The sequence below is a fragment of the Sciurus vulgaris genome, assembly GCF_902686455.1.
Source record: "Sciurus vulgaris genome assembly, chromosome: 6".
NCBI lineage: Eukaryota > Metazoa > Chordata > Mammalia > Rodentia > Sciuridae > Sciurus > Sciurus vulgaris.
Window position 1 is genome coordinate 44019249 of NC_136466.1, and position 21167 is coordinate 44040415.

The 21167-nt window shown below is 36.9% G+C and overlaps 1 protein-coding gene and 1 long non-coding RNA gene across 4 annotated transcripts in view; one reads left to right on the top strand and one right to left on the bottom strand.

Annotated features, from left to right (window-relative positions):
• KCNN2 (potassium calcium-activated channel subfamily N member 2) overlaps positions 1-21167 on the top strand; it is a 276234-nt gene that overhangs the window by 168507 nt on the left and 86560 nt on the right. For 2 of the 3 annotated variants that reach the window (XM_079143884.1, XM_079143885.1), the window contains one exon: positions 11741-12159. In XM_079143884.1, coding sequence (XP_079000010.1) covers positions 11741-12159 — 419 coding nt within the window. Of the gene's footprint in view, positions 1-11740; positions 12160-14975; positions 15315-21167 lie in introns of those variants that run through there. The other variant, XM_079143886.1, reaches the window with a different exon arrangement.
• LOC306663561 lies at positions 1129-4384 on the bottom strand. Its single transcript, XR_013764466.1, has 2 exons — positions 4114-4384; positions 1129-2723 (listed from the first exon to the last, which is right to left on the bottom strand). It is a non-coding gene; the product is annotated as an uncharacterized lncRNA (long non-coding RNA).

Here is a 21167-nt window from a genome sequence, read left to right on the forward strand (position 1 = left end):
ATCGCAAATTTGAGGCCAGCCTGGGCAGCTTAGCAAGACTGTCTTCCAAAAAAAATAATAATAATAATAATATATGGGTCCATATGATGTTATCACTAGCATTGTCTTTGTTCTTCCTTAAATTGTTTTATAACTGGCTAAGTATATGATAAGTAACAGTCCATTTATTATAGGTACAGTTCTGAAGCCAGATTAGTTAGGTTCATATCCCAACTACACTTCAACACTACATAACCCTAACCAGTTCCTTAACCTCTGAGCCTCAGATTTTTCATCTCTAAGATGCAGATACTAATAGTATATATGGTCTTAAGATGTGTCTTATGTGAAGTAATATATGTAATGGGGTAAAGCAGTATCTGGCACTTTCAACATGTGGCAAGTTAAGCATATTTTTAAAACAACTTTCAAAATTTCATCTCAAATACTATATGGAATGTGAGGTGATATCTAACTGAATTTAAAAGTGTTTTCATGATGAAGAGCTAACTTGGAGAAAGACTAAGCTAGGATGTAGTCTATTTCTGTTTGCACAGGGCAAGTTTATTTTAGTATTTGCTTTTACCAGGAAAGCAGGAGGTCATCAGAGATTAAGATGTGACATTGTAAAAATCATAATGTAAATTAGTGGGTAAGCACTTACTTGCTTTATAAATATTTGATTTGCCTCCACCTTCTCAGCATAGCTGATGCCCCCATCAAATGATGTGAATGCTGGAAGACCTGAACTTTAGCTTCAGATTTTTCAATAACTCATGTGCTGACCATGACCAAATGACCAAATTCTTTCAATTGCTGGTACTTTAATTAGACTTTTATAAGGGCAAGTGTGTTAATAAATGTGAACTTGCTTTTAGCTAGCTTTTTAAGTCCTTAAAATAACCAAAGTGATGATAATATGCTTTATCTGTGTAGCAATATTACTATGATGCTTCAAATAAAAAATAGTTTTTATCATTTAAGATGAAATTTTTGGAAATGAATTGACTCTCTTTTAATTATGACTTTGAGACTCACTAGGCTTATTTATGATTTATTCTCCATCTACTTCTAAAAATGATTTGAAGGTATTTATGAAAATTTACAGATAATTAAAATAAGCCTGCCCATGAAGAATTAGTTTTAAAAAAAAAAACTGATCAGGGAGGAATTCTGAGTTTTTCATTATCTCTAATCTTGATTTTCATGCATTCCAGTAACTGCAGTATGTTGGTTTCTGCACTTTCTGTATCCTTCCATTTTTATTACACCTTTTTATTTTTTTTAATAGTTAAGATTGCATTTTTTTGGAGACCAACTATTGACACAGTAATGAAAGGAACTATTATGAAGGAAACTAACATTTGTTAATTACTATCTCCTTTAGTCTTCTTTCGGTCCTATGAGGGACTCTTTTTAGGCCTCCTTAACAAATGAAACTCGGGATCAAAAAGTTTAGTAATTTTTCTGGGGTCACAGAACTTATCATGGCATGTCACAATTAGTCCTCGGTCTGCTTGACTCCAGATTCTAAACACAAGACTATATATAAGCCATAACCCCAGTGATTTCTGTGATGTCAATTCTTTTGAGAGAACCACAAAGGAAAAACAGAGCATCCCATTTTTCCAGGGAAGTTCAAAGTAATTTTAGAGACAACTTCCATACATTCCAAAGCAGTGAGAACAATTACCTAATAATACATCAATACGTGTAAAACACCAACAAAGGGGTCACATTCAGTTGCAGGAAGCTGTGTGAAAGGGGTTAGGACTTCAATTAGGTCTTAATAGCAGCGGGAACAGGAATTTGTGGTAACCTTATGTAGCTCTGGATCCCAGTAGATAATTATTAAGATTATGATCTGTAGATATACCTCTCCTCGAGGTCAGAGGAGGAGAATTTGATAAACTAATTGTTTTAACAAATTATAAGAATTCTCTCAAAAATGGGTACATATGAAATTTCTAGAACTTTTTCCAATAATGACTTTACTCTGTCCTTTCTTATCAGTGATCCTTCCTGTCATTCGATGGCTGACTTGCCCATTTTTTTATAACAGAACTTATCATTTAATTGTTATTAATTCCAGTTATCACATAATGACTTGAGGATCTTTAGAGTTCTCTCATTCATGGGGCCACTTTTACTAGGATTAGCAGAGTACTTCTTGCCTCATAATAAACACATAAGGTTGATATTATTTTTATTTTTCGTAGATAAGCATACTGAAGTTTAGAGAGATTAGGTATATTACCCCAAACCATTCAGCTCACAATTGATTAATCTAGATATTGAATCCAAGCTCCTCTGGTTCCAATATGTATGTGTGTTTCCTATGAGTCACACTAACAGATATTTAGAGCAGTTGGTTGATATTTGAAAGACTTGAACAAAAGCCACCCACCCAGAAATAACTCTGCCATTCAGTGGTTATTATACTTTAAATTCCAACATTTGAGATGCATTCATTTTCAGTTGTTTAATTAATAAAACAAAATTAATAAAAACATAGTGTTTTAATTAATAACTTTTCTTTCATAGATCTTTACACAGAACTTTAATGTATGCTCAGTCCAACATAAGTGTATTTTCAGTTGCTTAAATAACAGAAAATCCAACTGAGTTTGCCTTAAACACATTGTAGAAGTGGCTTTTGGCTCAGTGGCTTAAGATGTCAGGATTGAGATTTCTGCATTTGACCTTTTACTCATGGTCACAAGATGGCTGCTGTAGATCATAGGCTGGAGGAAGGAAAGAAAAAGGACAATGCCAGCTACATGTGTCATTTTTATCCCCCCCAAAACACAAAGACATGCTGCTAAGTCCTCCATCAAGCTTTTGCTTATGACTTCAGGTCAAAAGTGCATCACATGGCAATATATAGCTGCAGAGGAGTCTGGGAACGTGAATATTTCTGTGCTGGAGATGAGCAAGAAAGAAGGATTGGAATGTATTGGGTTAGCCACTTAATAGTATTGCCCAAGCAGAAGATATGTGTTCATTTTATCCTTACGACAACTTTCAGAGACATCAACATTATCTTCATTTTACAGATGACAGAAATAAGGTCAGCAAAGTTTTAATGACTTCCCAAGGTCATGTGAGAAGTTCGTAGCTTATTCAGAATCTGAGTCTTGATTTTCTGCATTCAGGGTTGGCTTTCTTTTCAATGCTTTTATTAGTGCATTATAGTTATACATAATAATGGAGTTCATTTGGACATGATCGTACATGCATGGAATTTATTGTGCTCCATTTCAGTCCCCAGTGCTTCCTCTTTCCCTCCCTTCCTCCCTCCCTCTATTCTTCTTCCTCTATTTTACTGGCCTTCCTTCTATTTATTTATTGTTTTTTAATCTATGCTCTATATACATAAAGGTAGAATTCACTGTGGTATGTTCATTCTTGTACATAGCGTAATTTTGTCAAATTCATTGTGCATTTCTCATTCATTCTCTCTTTTTCTCTCCCTCTTCCCTCCCCCGCCTCAATCTTCTTCTTCTACTCCACCTATCTTCCCTTTATTTTTGTGGGATTCTCCACACACACCTTTTTTCCCCCTCTAGTCGAGCAAGTTTTTTTTTTTTTTTTTTTTTCTCTGTACTTTTCTCCCAGAGAGAAGTTGGCACTGCAGCAATTAATACTTCATTGTACTTATTTTCAAATCTTTCTCCTTGGATATGGAAAAATTTCAGGGCAGCATGAAGTGACAAAAGAGAGGAAAGGCTACAGGATGAATGAGAAACATCCATTTGCTAATTTCTCTGAGTTTTGCTCAGGGCTAATGAATTCTGAAGGTGGTTTCTGTCGATTTATTCCTACCCACTTCTGCAGTTCTGGGCTAAGGGTCTTGAAGAGGATCTCAGCAGTATCCTTGGGAATTCTTCTCTCCTTGTCTGTTTTTCTTTTGACCTTGTCTGTTACTGCTAATTATGATCTAACTTCCTTGTTGGCTAAATCTTAGCAGTGTCTTAATGAGGAAAAACCTTATATTTAGTTTGTCTCTGTAGTGGGGTTTTCATCCCATTTCACCCAAAAGCTAATTTTTAAGGGAGAAGCCTTGTTTTAGATGACCGCATTACTGTGCATTTTTGTTTTGGGTCATTATCCCCAAAATGTCTTAAAACTCACCTTGGAAGTTCATAGCAATGAATTACATGACGACTGTAGCCAGCCAGTGTGGAAGGTGAGCTAGGCACCATGGAATATTCCATGATGTATCCTCCCCTGACCCTTCCTCCACAGCATCACTGCTTCTATGGCACTTTTCATCTAAATGTGGCACACATTTAAATAAAAATGATTCTTTTACATTGCTCTTCCTCATCAAATGCTAAGAGACTTCCTAATCTTCCTATCCACAGAAGTTTACAGATAGAAGCATTCAATGAGTAAATAAGAAAGCAAGAACTTGGCTTTATTGAGTATTTGGTTTAAAGGTTAACTAAGAAATGTTATTTATTTTTGTTCATACTGTTGAAAAACAGTTATGTAACACAATGGTTCAAGGTTTTGCCTTGGTAAGCAGAATATTTTAGCTATAAATTAGATTCATGTATTTGGTTCTGCACACTGTCCTTCATAACGTCAGTTATTACCTTTTAGTTTTGCAGTTTTGCCCACGAAGACTGTTAGGAACTACTTGTCTAAGGACTTCATTCATTGTCATTTCTTCTTCTCTTTTTAAATAATGTTCCCTAGTTATTATTGTTAATGCACTTTATTTGTTCACAATTCCAAAATAAAAAGAGAGATTATTTAGTCAACAGTCTCCCTTCCATTTCTGGTCCCCAGTTCCTCAGTTCATTTCCCCTAAATGACTTCTATCATTAATTTCTGGAGACTTCTTTCAGAGGTGTTGCATGCATATAAAATACAAATATTCCCCTTTCACAAAACTGTACAAATAGTAGCATATACATTGCTTTTTAAAACTCAGTACATACTGGGCTTCTCTATTTAATGAGTTTCCTCGTATTTTTTTTGGTGCCATACTGTTCATTTGGTGGATATCCATGATTTATTTCTTTAACCCATTTTCTTATTGTTCAGATTATTACTAAACTTTGGCTAATTTTGAAAGCAAAGGGGCAACAAGTAATCATATATACCTACTACTTGTCACACATGTAAATATACAGATATATATGAAATTTTAAGGAAATAGTATTGCAGAGGCAAAGAGGATGTACATTTATAACCTGATAAACTGTTCTCTTTGGGGGTTGGCCTGATTTACACTTCTACCTGCAAAACATGCGAGTGCTATTCCCTCACTTTATAATTCCTTTTCCAGGACCTGATATTTGTATCATTTGTTCATTTTTCTATTGTACTGCTTATTTTTTAAGAATACGTAGGAACTTTTTTATATTAGAGTAATTATCTTTTCTGGCAGAAGCGGTGAACATTTTCCCATGGTTTGGTTTTGGTATTTTACCCTGTTCATTGTGTCTGTGGCCAGGTACAGAAGCTAAAGTTTAATGGGGTCAAGCGTATCAGTGTTTTCTTTTAAAGCCTTGAGGTTTGCATCAAAGTTAAAAGACCTTCATTTCTCCAAGGTTACAGAATAATTCTTACATGAATACTTTTAGTATTTTAATAAGTTCACTATCATATCTAGCTCTTTCATACACGTGGAGTTTTTCTTCGTATGAGGCCTGGATTTAACTTTGCTTTTCTTGACATAGCTAATTAGTTGTCTCCAGCTCGTTTTTCAGTGAACTATTTTCATCTCTAATAGTCTACCTTTAAAACATTATGAAATTCCCAGCATACCGGCTGTATTTTGGACTTTCTGTTTTGTTCCATTTCAGTTGTTTTATGTGCCAGTGCCACATGGTTTTAATAATTAATCTGTTTTAAAATCAATCACAGCTGCTTTTTCCCTTGTTACTCTTCCTTTTCAAAAATTTCCTATTCTACTTATATGTAATTTTTTAAACAAATACACGGCTTAAATGATTTATTCAATGTGGATTTTTTTAAGTCCCAGTTTTTTGTTGAGCAGTGCCCAGAATTGTTTTCTAGAAAGGAAACCCAGGAGATGGAAGACCTGTCCCAGATCCCAAGAGCTTGCAGAGTCACCGAGGGGGAGGCACAGACCCAAGGCAGGTAGGGCTTCTGCCTCTGAACTCCTCACTTCCTGCAGGTGACCTGACTCTGTGCCTAGCCCCTCCCACAAAACTGCGGGCCCACATCCACCAAGAAAAAAAGATTTCAAAAGCGGGAAATAAAACGGGCCCATGAATAATCAAGTCAAAGTGATGTTGCACAAAATGCAGAGAAACCAAGAAGCGGGAGGGTTAATGTATTAAATGTACTGTTAAGAACTTAATTTTATTAAAAGTATTATTACTTAAAAAAAAAAAAAAAAACTGCAGACCATCTTCCTCTGAGGAGTCTTATTCCCAGTCTTAGATAGTGAGCTTGAAATATATTATGTTTTGGTTATTTAGCAGATGTAAAACAATGATACTGGAAAAATGAAGTTTGTGGAATATATTTTGAGGGCGTATTCTGTGTTAGGCCCTCAAGTGGTTTAAGACCTCCTGTGAATACCATGTTCACAGCTGTAGAGTTAAAGTAGGTTAAATTGTCATCCTTTTGCCATCAGGTTTTTCTTCTCTTAAGAACATCAGAATGAAAAATGAACATAGATCTGTTTTAATATCAGTTCTTCTGATTACTTTAAATCTTACAAGCAAGCTTAAAACAGATCATACATATTACAGAGATTATACGGAATGTAGTAGGATATTTCCGCAGTTGAATTTTAATATTTAAGGTTGAGTTATTGAAGATGGATGTTTAGAATGTTTTCCTCTTCTACATAGGATGAGTACATTAATACATCTTGAAACCTGGCATTCACTCTTGTTCGGTGTGTCATCCACAGTTGGCACACTTGACTTCTAGGATAACACTTTGTTTTCTTCTGCTTCATAGACTGCTGCATTTCAGATCCTCTTATGACTTGACCCTCCAACTGAAGGTTGGAATATTTTGAGGGCATATTCTGTGTTTGAGATTCCATGGGACTTGGGCTTGAGTACTACCCTCCCCTGGTCTCTTCACTTTCTCTAATTTTCTCTTTGATTCCATAAAGCTACTTAAATACCATTGCCTCCCAAATTTGTTCCAGTACCCAGACTTCTTATTGTGACTTGTACATCTTACTGCCTACTCCACATCTATACTCAGATGTCAGTGGCCAAATAGAGGCTTTCATCACATACTTCCCTCCCCGTCCCTAGGGTCCAGGAAATGTTCTCAAGAACCAGCACTGCCATTACTCTGTTTTTCAGGGTAGAAATTCAATGCTGTTGAGTATGGTCTTTTGCTGCTCTTGCATTCAGCCCACCAGCAAGTTCTAGCTGATTGCCGAGCCTTATATTCCAGGGTACCCCCTCTCTCCATTTCTATGACAACCCTGGCCCAGGTCACAGGGACACTGCCACCAATTAAATGCAGTAGAACTTCCTAACTCGTGTCTTTTCTTTCGTACTTGCCTCTCTCTGCTCTGCTTTCCTCATAATAGTGAGGATGAGCTCTTCGAGCTGAGAATCAGAAACATCCCTCATCCTCTCCTTAATACCCTTCAGTGGCTCCTGCTGTACTTGCAGTGAAGTCCAGTCTTGATGCCATGGCCTGAAAGGTCCTGCATGTCTGGTCCTAATTGCCTCTTCAAAGTCCTCCTCTTTCTCCCTGTCCCTCTGTCACTATATTTCAGCCTCTCTGGTGTCGGTTTATTTCTTAAACACATCAAGCTTTTGCAAAGCGCAGGGCCTTTACACATACTGCTTCCCCTGCCTGGGATGCTCTTCCTCTGCCTTTTTATGTGAATAGTTCTTTCCTTATCCAGAACTCATCCTTGGTGGCACTTCTCTAGAAATCTTCCCTCATGACCACATCTACTATCATGTCTAATTTATTCTTCTCTTATTTCATTTTGTTTCCTTTCTTCATAGCAACATCAAAAAACATCATTATTTTATAAAATTGCTTCAAGTCAGCTTTCTTTGCCTTTTTTTCCTACTGAAAGTTAGTTGCAATGGACAGAACTCTGTCTACTCTTAAGTCCTATTTTATGGCTAGTAAATATCACAACATTGGTATATGGTATTTAGTACTCTGGATATTTGTTAAACAACTGAATACACAAATAAGCAATGTTGAACTTGGGGATTGTATGATGAGTAGAAGAAACTTTCTTCGTCAACTTAATGTTTAAATGTTCACTAGGAAAAAAATCAAAACAAAAAATGAAGTCATTTCAGGTGTTTTTACTCCTATTAAAAAGAAACTATGAAATAGAACATTTTTTTCTGGGGAAGCTCCCAAAGAAGAAAGTTATTTGGACTTTCTGTGTAATTGCAAAATTACACTTCTCCCATGACTTATTATTTGGTAGGATGTAGTCTCTATGAAATTTTAAAATGTTGCAGATTTCACTTGCATCATGCTTTAGTATTCTCATCTTCATAAGCATATTTAATAAACATTAGGACCTATCCAGAGATTAGGAGAGCCAGTATTCAGTGAGAAATATCAAGGCTATTCCTGTTACAAGCATTTATCATCCTCTGCTGGGTAAATGTGGTTCTCATCCTGAAGGAACCTCAGAGGCAAGTAGGAGTAAAAGTCTTATAGAGAATCTTTATTGTCCTCTATGGCAGCATCAATCTTTATTGTCCATTGTGACAGCATCAATAAGGGGCACACATAGCGATCCTAGTGGAACAAAGCAGTGAGTGTTCAGATGGGGCATGCAATGCGCGCGCGCACACACACACACACACGCACGCACACAGGTACATACAGTTTTTTTTCTTTAGAAGGTGATGTGAAGTCTGTTCATGAAGGGATAAGAATTTGTTATATGGAGACTGCAGGCTCTAGGACAGAATGTTCAGGACACAGAAGCAGGATTAGGGTAGTGTGTTCTGCAATCTGCAGTCATAGGGAAATGTGGGCAGAGTAATAGGCAGTGAAGTTGGAGAGATAGATAAAAACCGATTGTAAAATGCTGTCTGCTGTGGAATGTAGATTAGACTCTGCCCATCAGGCTATGGCGAGATTTTTGGATGGTTTTGATCTTGACAGTAATGGCATTATATAATAATATAATTTACATTTTAAAGAGGTCATTAGATGATGGAGGATGGTCTCCAAACGGAGGAATGGAGAGAGAGGGATGAGATGGTCCAGGCAGGCGTGGAGTCAGAGAAGAGTTGGCCATGGACCCAGTAGAGGGTGACACTACAGTGGTGGAGGAGACTGAGAACCTCCAGCATGGAAGCAGATGAGAAACCTGATATGTCACAGAAACCAAGGGAAGAGTGCTTTTCCAAGAAGGAAGGAATGACAGGTCAGTTGAGATAAAAATTAAGACGGGAGGGTTGGATTTCATAACAAAGGTATCTTCCGTGATCTTCAGGAGTCGTGTAAGTGGGCTGCTAATGGCAAAATCCACCTCCCAGATATTTGAGGATGAAGGAGAGGTGAGGAAACAACCCAGCCGAGGGCAGACAGAGCCAGCCACGGTTCTCATTTGGTTTTGTTGTTTTTTGTTTAGTACATGGTAGCAATTTGACCTTTATGTGTACTCTGAACAGGAAAGAGGCTTTCAATGCAGGGAAACTGGATTTGGGTGTAATGTGGCTTTAGACTTGTGGAAAAAAGGAAATATGGAGGAAAAAGTGCAGATGTAGGCAAGTTTGTGACTGAAGTAAGAGATAGAGGGTATTTCCTGTGATGTTGGGGGTGGAGAAGTATGTGCTGGGAGGCGGGGAACAGAGGTAGCCCTTGGGGAGAAAGGTATTATAGTGACCGACAGGGAACCATCACAGAATGACTGAGGGTTCAGCTGAGCTTGAAGGCGTAGGTGTGAAGGCCCAGTTCACCAATAGCCTGGACATCAGTTTTCGGATTGAGTTACCTGGGCAGGCCCACCTGAAGACAAAGGGTGGGGCTGCTGAGGATGGCCGTGAGATTAGGAATGAAGCCATGTGACTCGCCAGAAGAAATAGCCTGGTTGGAGCAGTGAACAGAGGGGGCATGTAAAGGTTCTCTAGAAAAGAGACTTTCAAGGTAGAGGAGTTAGGTGCCTTGCGAGTGGCCAAGGGAGAGCCAGTCCTGGGAAGGTAGGAGACTACTTTAAAACCATGTCAGAAGTATACATGTAAATGGATACCTCCTTATTAGTTACCCTGAAGGTATGTATCCTGCATTCACACTACAGCTGTCCAGGATGGCTTGGGGAAAGCCCCTCTTAAAATCAGAATCTGCTGCACAGCTTTCGATCATTTGGAATCTTGGTGATTCTTAGCCCTTTTGGAGGTGCCCTTTACAAACTGCCAAGTCACTCAGAGTCAAGTTGGGTGGAAAAAGCAGACTCAAAAGTCTGGTGTGTTTTTGGTAAGAGAATCTGCTGTTTCTCCAACTCCTTGAGGTACTAGAAGGAAGTGGCACTTTTTGTTCTTACATTCCTATCTTTGCAAAGTTAACGAGGAGGTGGTGACCAGTTTGAATACGCACAGGAAGTAGCTATCAATTACAGAATAATTCAGAATAGAATTTGTTGGGATCTAAATGGAGTGAAATTACTTTCCTAACTGTGGAAGAGCAGTGCACACAGGATACAACTCTATGGAAAACCTGCCCCGGCAGCCTCTTTACAGCTCACTCACCTGAGAATGCGCTGTCACTTTTGGATCATTTTCATCTTGTGCTTTCTACTTGAGTTGGCTACTTAGCAGACGTCAGTCAGAGAACATGGCGTCTTTCTCAGTGGGGGAGCATAGTTGGCATTCTGGGCAGACAGATCTTATTGTGGGATTCCAGCACTGCAGCATGGTTGGCACCTGTGGCTTCCTGGCTCTAAATGCCACTAGCCCCCAAAGTCACTGTGGCAGCCAGAAAAGCCACCACACACTTCCAAATCCACTGGTTATTTATGGACTGCCAGGGAAGATAGGAGAGAGAGACATTCTTTTCTGTCTTCTTTTTGGTTTCTCTCTCCCCCACACCCGTGTGTGTGTGTGTGTGTGTGTGTGTGTGTGTGTGTGTATCCTTTTTTAGTTTATTTTCTTTAATTGTACTATGTAAAATGACAAATAGGTAGAAGGAAAGATTGAAAACAAGTTAATAATTTAAGGCAAAGCAATGGGAGAATAGAAGAAAAGATAGAAAGCAAAATAGCAGTGAGGAAGCTGGAAGAAATGTTTCTACCACCGTTTCTCTTGTGATTTTCTCCGAAGCCAAGACTAAGATGTCCTATAGAATGCCCATGTGTTGTTGCATTATAGGGTAGGTCTGATTGAAGCAGCACCCTAGATAGAGTTCACCCTAAAGAGAATTATGTAAGGGTTTCAGTTCAGTCTCTTAAAGAAGAGAACAACTGGTTATAAGGCAAATCCACTTTGGCTTCATCCGAGGGGAGTGTCATTACTGATTGGCCTAAGCCCCTTATTTTAAAATGATATTACTTATATGATTGTGCAGGAATGTGGACTCCAAAATATGTTTTGTTCTTGTGTAGCAAGTTTTAGTTTTAATTTTTATGAAATGAAGTTCCCCTTTGGGACCAGTGCCCTTTTCTAAAAATAGTATATCTGGCTAGCATTTGAGAGCTGTAACCCTTAGTTTGCCACGATCTCTAAGAGTCATCTATTATGTCTTGTTACGTAAGATCTGCACTAACACTTGTGGATCATTCATGTCATACTGAAGCTGATTTTCTACTTTATTTTTTCAGTTATTCATGGTGGACAATGGAGCAGATGACTGGAGAATAGCCATGACTTATGAGCGTATTTTCTTCATCTGCTTGGAAATACTGGTGTGTGCTATTCATCCCATACCTGGGAATTATACGTTCACATGGACAGCCCGGCTTGCCTTCTCCTATGCCCCATCCACAACCACCGCTGATGTGGATATTATTTTATCTATACCAATGTTCTTAAGACTCTATCTGATTGCCAGAGTCATGCTTTTACATAGCAAACTTTTCACTGATGCCTCCTCTAGAAGCATTGGAGCACTTAATAAGATAAACTTCAATACGCGTTTTGTTATGAAGACTTTAATGACTATTTGCCCAGGAACTGTGCTCTTGGTTTTTAGTATCTCATTATGGATAATTGCCGCATGGACTGTCCGAGCTTGTGAAAGGTAAGTTTGTTTCTTTTCCTGAGAACATAATTTGCCATGTGGTATCTTCAAAACTGGGAGAAAGAAAAGTACTAGACCATGTGCCTTACTCTTGGATTTTCTCACCCACTCTTTTCAAATGACTGCCACAAAGCTTTCCCACAGATTCTTGAATAGAGCAAATGCCTTCATGATGGTTGTATTTTTCTTTTTAATTTGATCTGTTTACAACAAAGGATTGATTTTTGTCATCTGTGTTAAAATTTGGAGACCAAGACTCATCTTGGAGAGTTTATTGGTTTATTGAGTCACTCCTGGGCCTGATTGGTTATAAAAGCATTGATTACTGTGGAGATAGAAATCTAGCGGGAAAGTGCTGATGCAAAATGTCTGAACTTTAGAGAATATATTAAAGTGGTGTGTTGCGTTAAGCACCCTATTTTTAATAGCAGTAACGTGATTACCAGTTAGAGAGCTTAGGAGTGTACCCATTAGACTTTATTGAATGTTCAAGAACTAGTAAAAGAGGCTGTGTGTTTATTTTCCTGTCTAAAATGCTCTGGTGATCTACAGCTGGACACATGTTAGATTTCATGAGCTGCTTTAGCAGAATTAATCAGTTATAGTGTCAATAATGTTCACTGCCATTTAACAAGCAAAGTAGATTATGAATGAGATATATGAATGACATAAACAGGAATAGCTATATCATAATGGAGTGAATGTACCCTTTTATGACCTTAGTTAAGAACATTCAAGGTGAAATTGCATTATAGCAATAGGAATGGTTTAGAAGTTTCTAGGATTGTTGAATTTTCAGATGTTGGTCACTTTAGAAAATAGTTTTGTTAAAGCTTAGTTTTTTGATAAAGTTATATACTTCCGTAGTTTAAGAAAGAAAAAAAATCTGCATAATAATTACCACAAAAATGAAATGGCAAATCCACAACACCCTTTACCTCCATTCCTGCTTTTTGGAACCAGTCACTTTAAATTCTTTAATCATTCCTTTGGTTGCTTTTTATATTTCTAAGTAAAATTGATGATATTGCCACACCCAGATTTTTCTGTTTTAGAGCAACTTATTGACTTCCTATTGTAGAAATTGGGGTTTTAGTTTCCTTTTCCTTACACATACATACTCCTTTTATAACTTCACCCCAAAATGATTTCCATCCCCATGTCCTCCCAATAAGTATAAACCCCCAGAATCCAGAGCCTATGTTTATATTTACACTGTTATGACTGTGTAACCTGCATTTGAACAATGTAGTCTAATTTTTTCTTCCAGCACATCTATTTTCTCTGCAATTAAAATTATCTTTTTTTTTTTTTTGTACTAAGGATTGAACCCAGGGGTACTTAACTACTGAACCACATCCCCAGACCTTTTTTATATTGTGTTTAGAGACATGGTCTCCCTGAATTGTTCAGTACCTCGCTAAGTTGCTGAGGATGGCTTTGAACTCAAGATCCTCCTGCCTCAGTCTCCCAAGCTACTGGGATTACAGCCATGTGCCATTGTGCCCAGCTAGTTATTTCATTTTTATTTTCTTAGTCTTATTTTTTATTTGCTGTGTTATATTTATACTTAACACGGAATTATCTCTAAATTCTCCTGTATTATGTCTTTATTTTTCTATACTCAGATATATAAGCAATCTATCACTTTTAACTTGAGGAAATAAATGATCCTTGGACTCTCCTGGCCTGCTTCTCCATCATGTTGGAGCTTTCTTTGTCTTGTTTATATGTTGAATAATCTCTTGAATGCAGTTTCTGCCTTTTTTCATTTATTCCTTTATTTTGTCATATCCATCTTCAGGTGGTTTCTAAGAAAAGGTAGTATGTGTGAAAAATATTGAGCCTTGATAGTATGGCAATCTTTATTCTTTTCTCATGCTGGATATAAAATTTTAGGTTGGGAATTATTTTCCTTCAAAATATCAAAGTTTCAAGAGTCCGACAGTCTGCTACCATGCTCATTTTTAAATCTTTCTTTCTTTCTTTTTTCTTTTTTCTGGAAGCCTTAAGGACTGATATTCTAAAACTGCCAAAGATGTATCTTGATGTGACTCTGTTTTAATCCATGGTACTGGGAACTTAGTAGACTTGTTCAGTCTTGGAATTTATGTTCTTTAGTTCTTAGAATTTTTTTTTTTTAAATACTTAATGTTCCTAACATTTTTGTGTAGATAGTGGCCTTCCTATATTAGTTCTCAAATTTTCTTATTTTTCTTCTCTTTTGTTTCCTATCTCTGTTTTGGCTCTTTATATTAAAAGATAACCTCAAGTTTATCTTTTAAAACTTCTGCTGAGATTTTATTTCTTCTATACTTCATATTAATTTCTAATGTCTAATTTTTGATCCCTGGATGCTAATTTGTTTTTGATAGCATCATGCCTTTCTTTGGTAGTTATGTACTACTTTATTTCTCTGGAGACATCATGGATACTTATTGAAATTGTTTCCCTTTGTATATGTTATTGTTTCCCCAAAGATGCAGTTTTCTGTTTGTTTTGGCTTCTGTTTTAGAAACTTTCCTTAAATGTTTAGAAGCTTGCTCACATTTATCAATGAGGCCTTCTAGAGCTGATTAGACATTCTCTGTGTATATCTAGAACTTGCCAATTGTGAACTTCACTAAGGGGTGATTTGGGTGGTGGTCATACAATACCAATTTTGTACTTTTCCATATTTTCTGTTTTCTCTGAAAATTTGACCAGCACATGAGAATTCTTTGTGGTTACCCTGCCATGAAGGCAAAAGTCTAGGTGTCAACTTTCTGGAATTTGAAAAACGGGGGGAAGGAGAAGTCTCAATAGTTAATGTGCAAACATTTGCTTACTTTCTTGGTTCCAGTGCAATAGCCCTGCTCTCCCCAGTGTTTGACGCCCTGCAGCCAGTCCACAGATCTGTTTTTCCTCTCCACACAGTAAATACAGACGACTTCTTCTAGGTTGGCAAAGAACAGTTCGTAGTCGCCCTGAGCAGAAGGAACGCAGGTGTCTAGCTTCTGTGCAGTCTCTGAGCCTGTCCTCCCAAGCTGTCCCCCCTGCAGGGGAACTGATGCCAATAGACTGGAGTCATGGGTGAGGGGTTGGCCCTCAGTACCTATGTGGTTACTTCTTTATTTTTCAACATTGGTGCTCTAAAATTCACTTTTTTGAACCAGGTAAGTTAGTGAATGATTGACTTTCTGACTTCTTATTACTACTGCCTTATTCATTCTTGTTGTCTCTATGGATTTATACTTTTTGCTTTGTTAAAAAAAAATGCTCATGGTCATTTTAAGGGGGTTAAGGGGAGGAGCCAAGGTGAACATATCTTTTGAGTCCACCTGCTAGTGCCAAGATTATTCTAGTGATTAGTTTTTAATATCATGCATATGAACCTGTTTTAGAACTTCTCTACATAAATATGGCATTTGAAGGATTAAAGTTTTCTTTTTAAAAAAAGGTAGACTCCTTATGGTAATGCTTTGTTTCCTAGCAATCATGATATTTACAGGCTTATGATATTTTCTGGAGCAGCTGTACCTAAAAGTTGAATAAGATGTCTCTAAAATAAGAATAAATATGGAAAACCTTAGTTGACATATCTATTTATTTTACAAAGATTTGCCTAAATTAAAATACATACATAACAGTATAGTGTACCAGCAGGGATAAAAGCATAATTCAACAATGTAGGCATGTATAAGGGTGGTCACTACTGCATCTACTCCCAAGAGCCAATAAAAATAGCCTCAGAATTATACACAGGCCATACGTTTTCTTTTCAAAATGGCTCATCTTAATTGGTTAGCCCATGGTCGCTGAAAGTCTTAATTCAAGCCTTGCCAACTTTTCGTAGCCCAGAGGATGTTTTTAACATGCTTGGTTTGTTAGAGAATGGCCATTCCTGTTTTCATATAAAGAGGCAATAAAAAGTGAAAATTGTCCATTTCATATCAAGAATGAGAGGCTGTAGCCAACAGTAACATAGGGAAGAAATCAACAAGTCTCTGATGTGGTGAGGAAAACATGGAGGCCAGACTCAGGATCAGGGCTGGAGATTTAGTTTTGCAATTTAAAGGCTGTGACCCACCATTTCACTTCTTGCCTTGGTTTCTTCATTTGCAAACTAAATAGCTTGATAGGCTTTCCTCTTTCAAAGGTGATCCTTTATAATTACACAAATGTGTAAAAGGGAAAAAAAAATCACTCAGCCCTGTGATAGCATAAGATTTTCCACGTTTGATTCTTCATTAAATTTCCCATTTTGTGGCCCCCAATTGCCATATTGTGATTTTAAGATGTAAGGATGTTTTTTGAGAAATGTTTTTCCACAGAGTTTTAGTTTTGAACATGATGTCACCAGCCCCTTACATCTGTGAATTTCTGTTTTCTGGCCAGGCTGCCTTCCTTTCTTTCACATTCTCCTCTCTCCCTCCCTCTTGCACTCCTTCCCTTTCTCCCATGGGCCTTTCTTTTTGTGTGTGTAAAGTTTACCATACATCACATAACTCTTCTGTTTATTTAGTTAGAGATTTGGATTTGAACGGACCCTACCAGTTTTCTCTTTGTTCCATCTCAGCATCTTTTCCATATTGAAGGAGGGAGATTCATACCTGATAGAAATTCTTTCTAGTTAATTAGAATAGTTCAAAGGATATTTTAAGCTTATAAGATAGGCAGACAACTTTCTGGAGAAGTTTGTGTGGCAAATTTATCCCTGTCCTTCTACCATACATAACAATCTAGAGTTTTCTTGAAAATGTTCTCTACTAATAAGGGAGACATTCTATTAGGAAGCAGCTATTCTTTGTGGCACATTTTTCTCCGATCATGTCATGCACCTCTGATGTATTTACCTGTGATTGATTAATCGATTGATTGATTTCTGGTGGATGACAGGAAGAAGAAGAGTAGCAGCAATCTTGCATTTTTTCCTCTAAATATAGTATGTTTTTAGGTAAAATGGAAATTTAAATTTCAATATATGATAAACTTAATTTTGAATGCTCAAATGATCTGTGTTCTAATTTTCACATTTCTCATTTCGAACAAGTTTTAGGTGGTTTTTTTAGGTGGTTTTTTTTTTTTTTTTTTTTCTTTTTATATGCCATAACCCAGTTTTTCAAGGGTGGGGGCAATGGCTTCTGAAAGTCTCACTTTGACTGTTTATGGTTTTAATTGTTGATACAGAATCAAATGTAGGAGAATGCGAAATTGGGAGCTACCTTTTAGAATGCTGGCTTGTTTTCTAGGTCTGCCAACCATGGTTTTATTTAAAATTATCAGGAGACTCACCTGGAGGCCTGTTCCTTTTCCAGCCCTGACATTAGCAATGCCTCTTTCCTGTTGATTTACTTAAATTTGAAACATGTCACTTATGATCAAGTTTCTTCAATAGTTATAAAAGTAGTCATAAAATATGCATTGCAATGCTAAGCAAACATAATCCTGCTGGCATCGTGATTTATTACAGTATGTTGGATAATTAGATTATTTCTTACCACTTTGAGTTTCAGCTGTTGCTAAGTAAACTCAGCATTTCATCAATGGATTTGTAATTTGTGGTTGATGGTAATGTAATACTTTGTAAACTTATACTTCCAGGGTCTGATTCATACATACGGATATAACATTTTCAGGCTCATAAATGAGTCACAACTTTAAAATGGGCCCTTTCAAGTTATAAAAGTCAGCAGTTTGGAAGCTTTCCTCATGCATCTGTGACTTGCAAAGCATCGATGCTCAGTGTAATGTTTCCCAAATAAATTGGTCATTAAACTCTTATGGAAAGAAAAGCCAGTACTCCCTCAAGCTCAATTTTCTCTTGATTCCTATGCAGATGTAATTTGTTTTTGTTTTTGTTTTTGTTCTGCCTCCTGATAGAACAATGGGGAATAATATTTGTGGAAAGAGGCTTTGAGATTCTGGTCCGAAGATGTAGGTTGAAAATAACAGCAGTGATTATATTCAAGTAGTAAAAGCCTAAAAATTGAACAGTGAAGAATCCTACCTCAGTGGAATCTAACTAGATACCACAGTCAGTTCATGACAGCCCACTATCCTGCATCCATGCTGATGTCCTGATTTTATGAAATATGAGAGCTGAGTGTCTTCTAACCTCAGGAAATCCCTGGAATCACCCACATGGTGCATTAACCATGGTGTGTGTGTGAAGTTCTGAGCAGCATGCTTATGAAATTCAGCTTTAGAACCACCTGCCAGATAACAAAGAAAGATCCTAAAATCTAAATGTAAATGTCCTGCTATCCAAGCCATTTTGCCTTGAAGAAAATTAATATATTTCTTGAACACAAATAGGACTTGATTGGAGAAAACTCAAGTGTTTCCTACTTGCTTACAGGATTTTCTGCATTCCATTTCTTTTTGAATTTTACACCTTTCATTTCTAATGTGTCCTTAATGCAAATTGTATTAAAATGACAAAAGAGATTGAAAACAAGTGCCTTTACAGAGAATAAAATATGCTGATTTTGGACAGTCATTGAGTTTGGAAAAATTTGCCTTCTGTTGCAGAGTTAGACTTCTAAGTCATAAATGTGTTGATGGACTTGCTTACTGGTATTAGAAGTAGACAGGGTATGAGATAGACTTGAGTATTGTGTCCCAGAGTTGGGGTTGAGAAATAGACCCCCTACTATTTTCAAGAGACTGCTTGGCTAGCTCTATGGGGACTCCATGAGCTGCCTCTGGACTACTCTATGGCCTGGCAGAACAGTGTCTAGTTTCTGGTGATTTCCTGAGTTCCGGTGGAGGGAAGCATCGGTCCTTGAACTCTTCTATCCTGACAGTTCAACCCAGCTTGGCACCTGAATCCAAAGTCCCCTGGCTTAATAGATAGTCTGATCACTGCAAATTCCTAGGGTTACTGGAAAAGACCTAGTCATTTGATATTTAAACATAGCATGGTGCTGAAGTCAAAGGCATTTTGAGTTCCCAGGCCTTATTCAATACATATTTAGTAAGTAAATATAGGAATTAAAATATTTCATGCAGATTTTCACCATAATTTTTGACTAAAGTATAAAAAGAGAATTATTCTAATTTTTGTAAAAAAAAAAACTTTAATGAGACATACTTTATATACAATAAAGTCCACCTATTTGAAGTATATGCTGGGGTAGAACTGTGCTACTATCATCACAAATTCAGTTTTAAAACAGTTCAGTTACCTCAAAATGATTCTCAGTGCCCATGTGAATTAAATCCGTGTTCCTTCCTTCAGTTCCAGATGACCACTAATATGCTAAGTCTTCACAGATTTGCTTTTTAAGCTCTTCATACACTGGTAATATAATACACAGACCCTCCATACCTGCAGTTTCCTTGACCAACTGTGGATTGAAATTACTTGGAAAAATTTCATCTGTCCCAAACATATACAGACTTTTTTTTTCATTATTATGTAGTATGTACATTGTATTGGGTATTATAAGTAATCTAGAGATGATTTAAAGTATAAGGGAGAATGTGCATAGGTTTTATGCAAATACTTTGCCATTTTATGTAAGGGACTTGATTTTGATATCCAAAAGGTCCTAAAACCAATACCTTCCCAGATACTGAGGGACAACTGTATATATTCTTTTATATCTGATTTCTTTCACTTAAAAATTTTGATTTTGGTATATGTTGTATTATGTGTCACACAGTTTGTTCCTTTTTATTGATGAACAGTATTCTGTTGTAAATAATATGCTACATTTTGTTCAACCATTCATCAAATGATAGTTTTCTGTTTTTGTCCTATGGATAGGATTGCTATGAATTTTGCACACAACTCTCCGAGTAAACATATGTTTGGCATTTCTTTTCCTTCCCTTTTAGGTAGACATCTAAGAGTATATTGTTTTACGTTTCCACAGTAATCAGCAATGTATGAGGATGCATGGGGGTTCCACTTTCATCACATCCTCGAATACACACACACACACACACACACACACAGTTTTATACACACATAAACACATATGCACACTCTTATATAAATACACATATATATCTTTGTCTTATTTATATGTATATCTGGATATGTTTATATTGCATTGTGAGTCATATAAGTATATATATATGTATATGTATATATAAATAAATATGTTTATGTTTACAATTTCATAGCCATTCTAGTGCATGTAATATAGTACATTACTTTGGTTGTAATTTGCAGTCCTCTAATGTATAATTATTACGAACTCCTTTTCATGTAATCATTAGTTTTTATATATCTTCTTTGGTAAAATGGCTTTGGTGAAAAAATTCTGATTGTTTGCCCATTTTTAAATTGGGTCATTTGTCATTGTATTTTAAGAGTTCTTTATGTATTCCGGTTACTAGTCCTCTGTCAGATATGATTTGCAAATATTTTCTGTGGCATGCATTTTCATTTCCACCCTGTGGTTTTTGAATGTGTTGAAGCCATTCAGACTTGCCTTTCTCTAAACCAGTCTTGTCTAGCCTCCCAAAACCATACAGGAAAAATGTCCAGCAGTGAATAGCCTGCAGATGGAACTCTTTGAAGAGGCCAACTCTCTTGTTAAGGTTTATGCTGTACATGCTTCTCCTGGCTGCTCTTTTCTCACCCTGAAGTCTTTCTTTCTAGTAACAACTACCTGCTAGTAACAAGAAAGAGAAGGAACAAAGAAGATTATTTTTTCAACCCTGCTTAAAAAATCTTTCCTAGTTCTTTCATTGCTTTGATAATTGTAGTAGCTATAAAAAGTAAAGACCATCAAATATCTGTCATTTTTTTTTTTTGCTCACAGTGAAAATGTGTACCCACTGCCTCCAGTTGATATATTTAAGGTTTTTTTAGTTTACTTCCCTAGTTGAAGCAAGAATTGTGTGTGTGTGTGTGTGTGTGTGTGTGTGTGTGTGTGTGTGTGTTTATTAATCCCCAGCTTTCTTCATGAATAAAGGCAAAACATTATAAATGTATCTGGACCTGTTTTAGGGATATAAATGAAAAAACAAAGCTCTTGCATCCCCTTTGTGTGACCTTGCTGGATTTTATG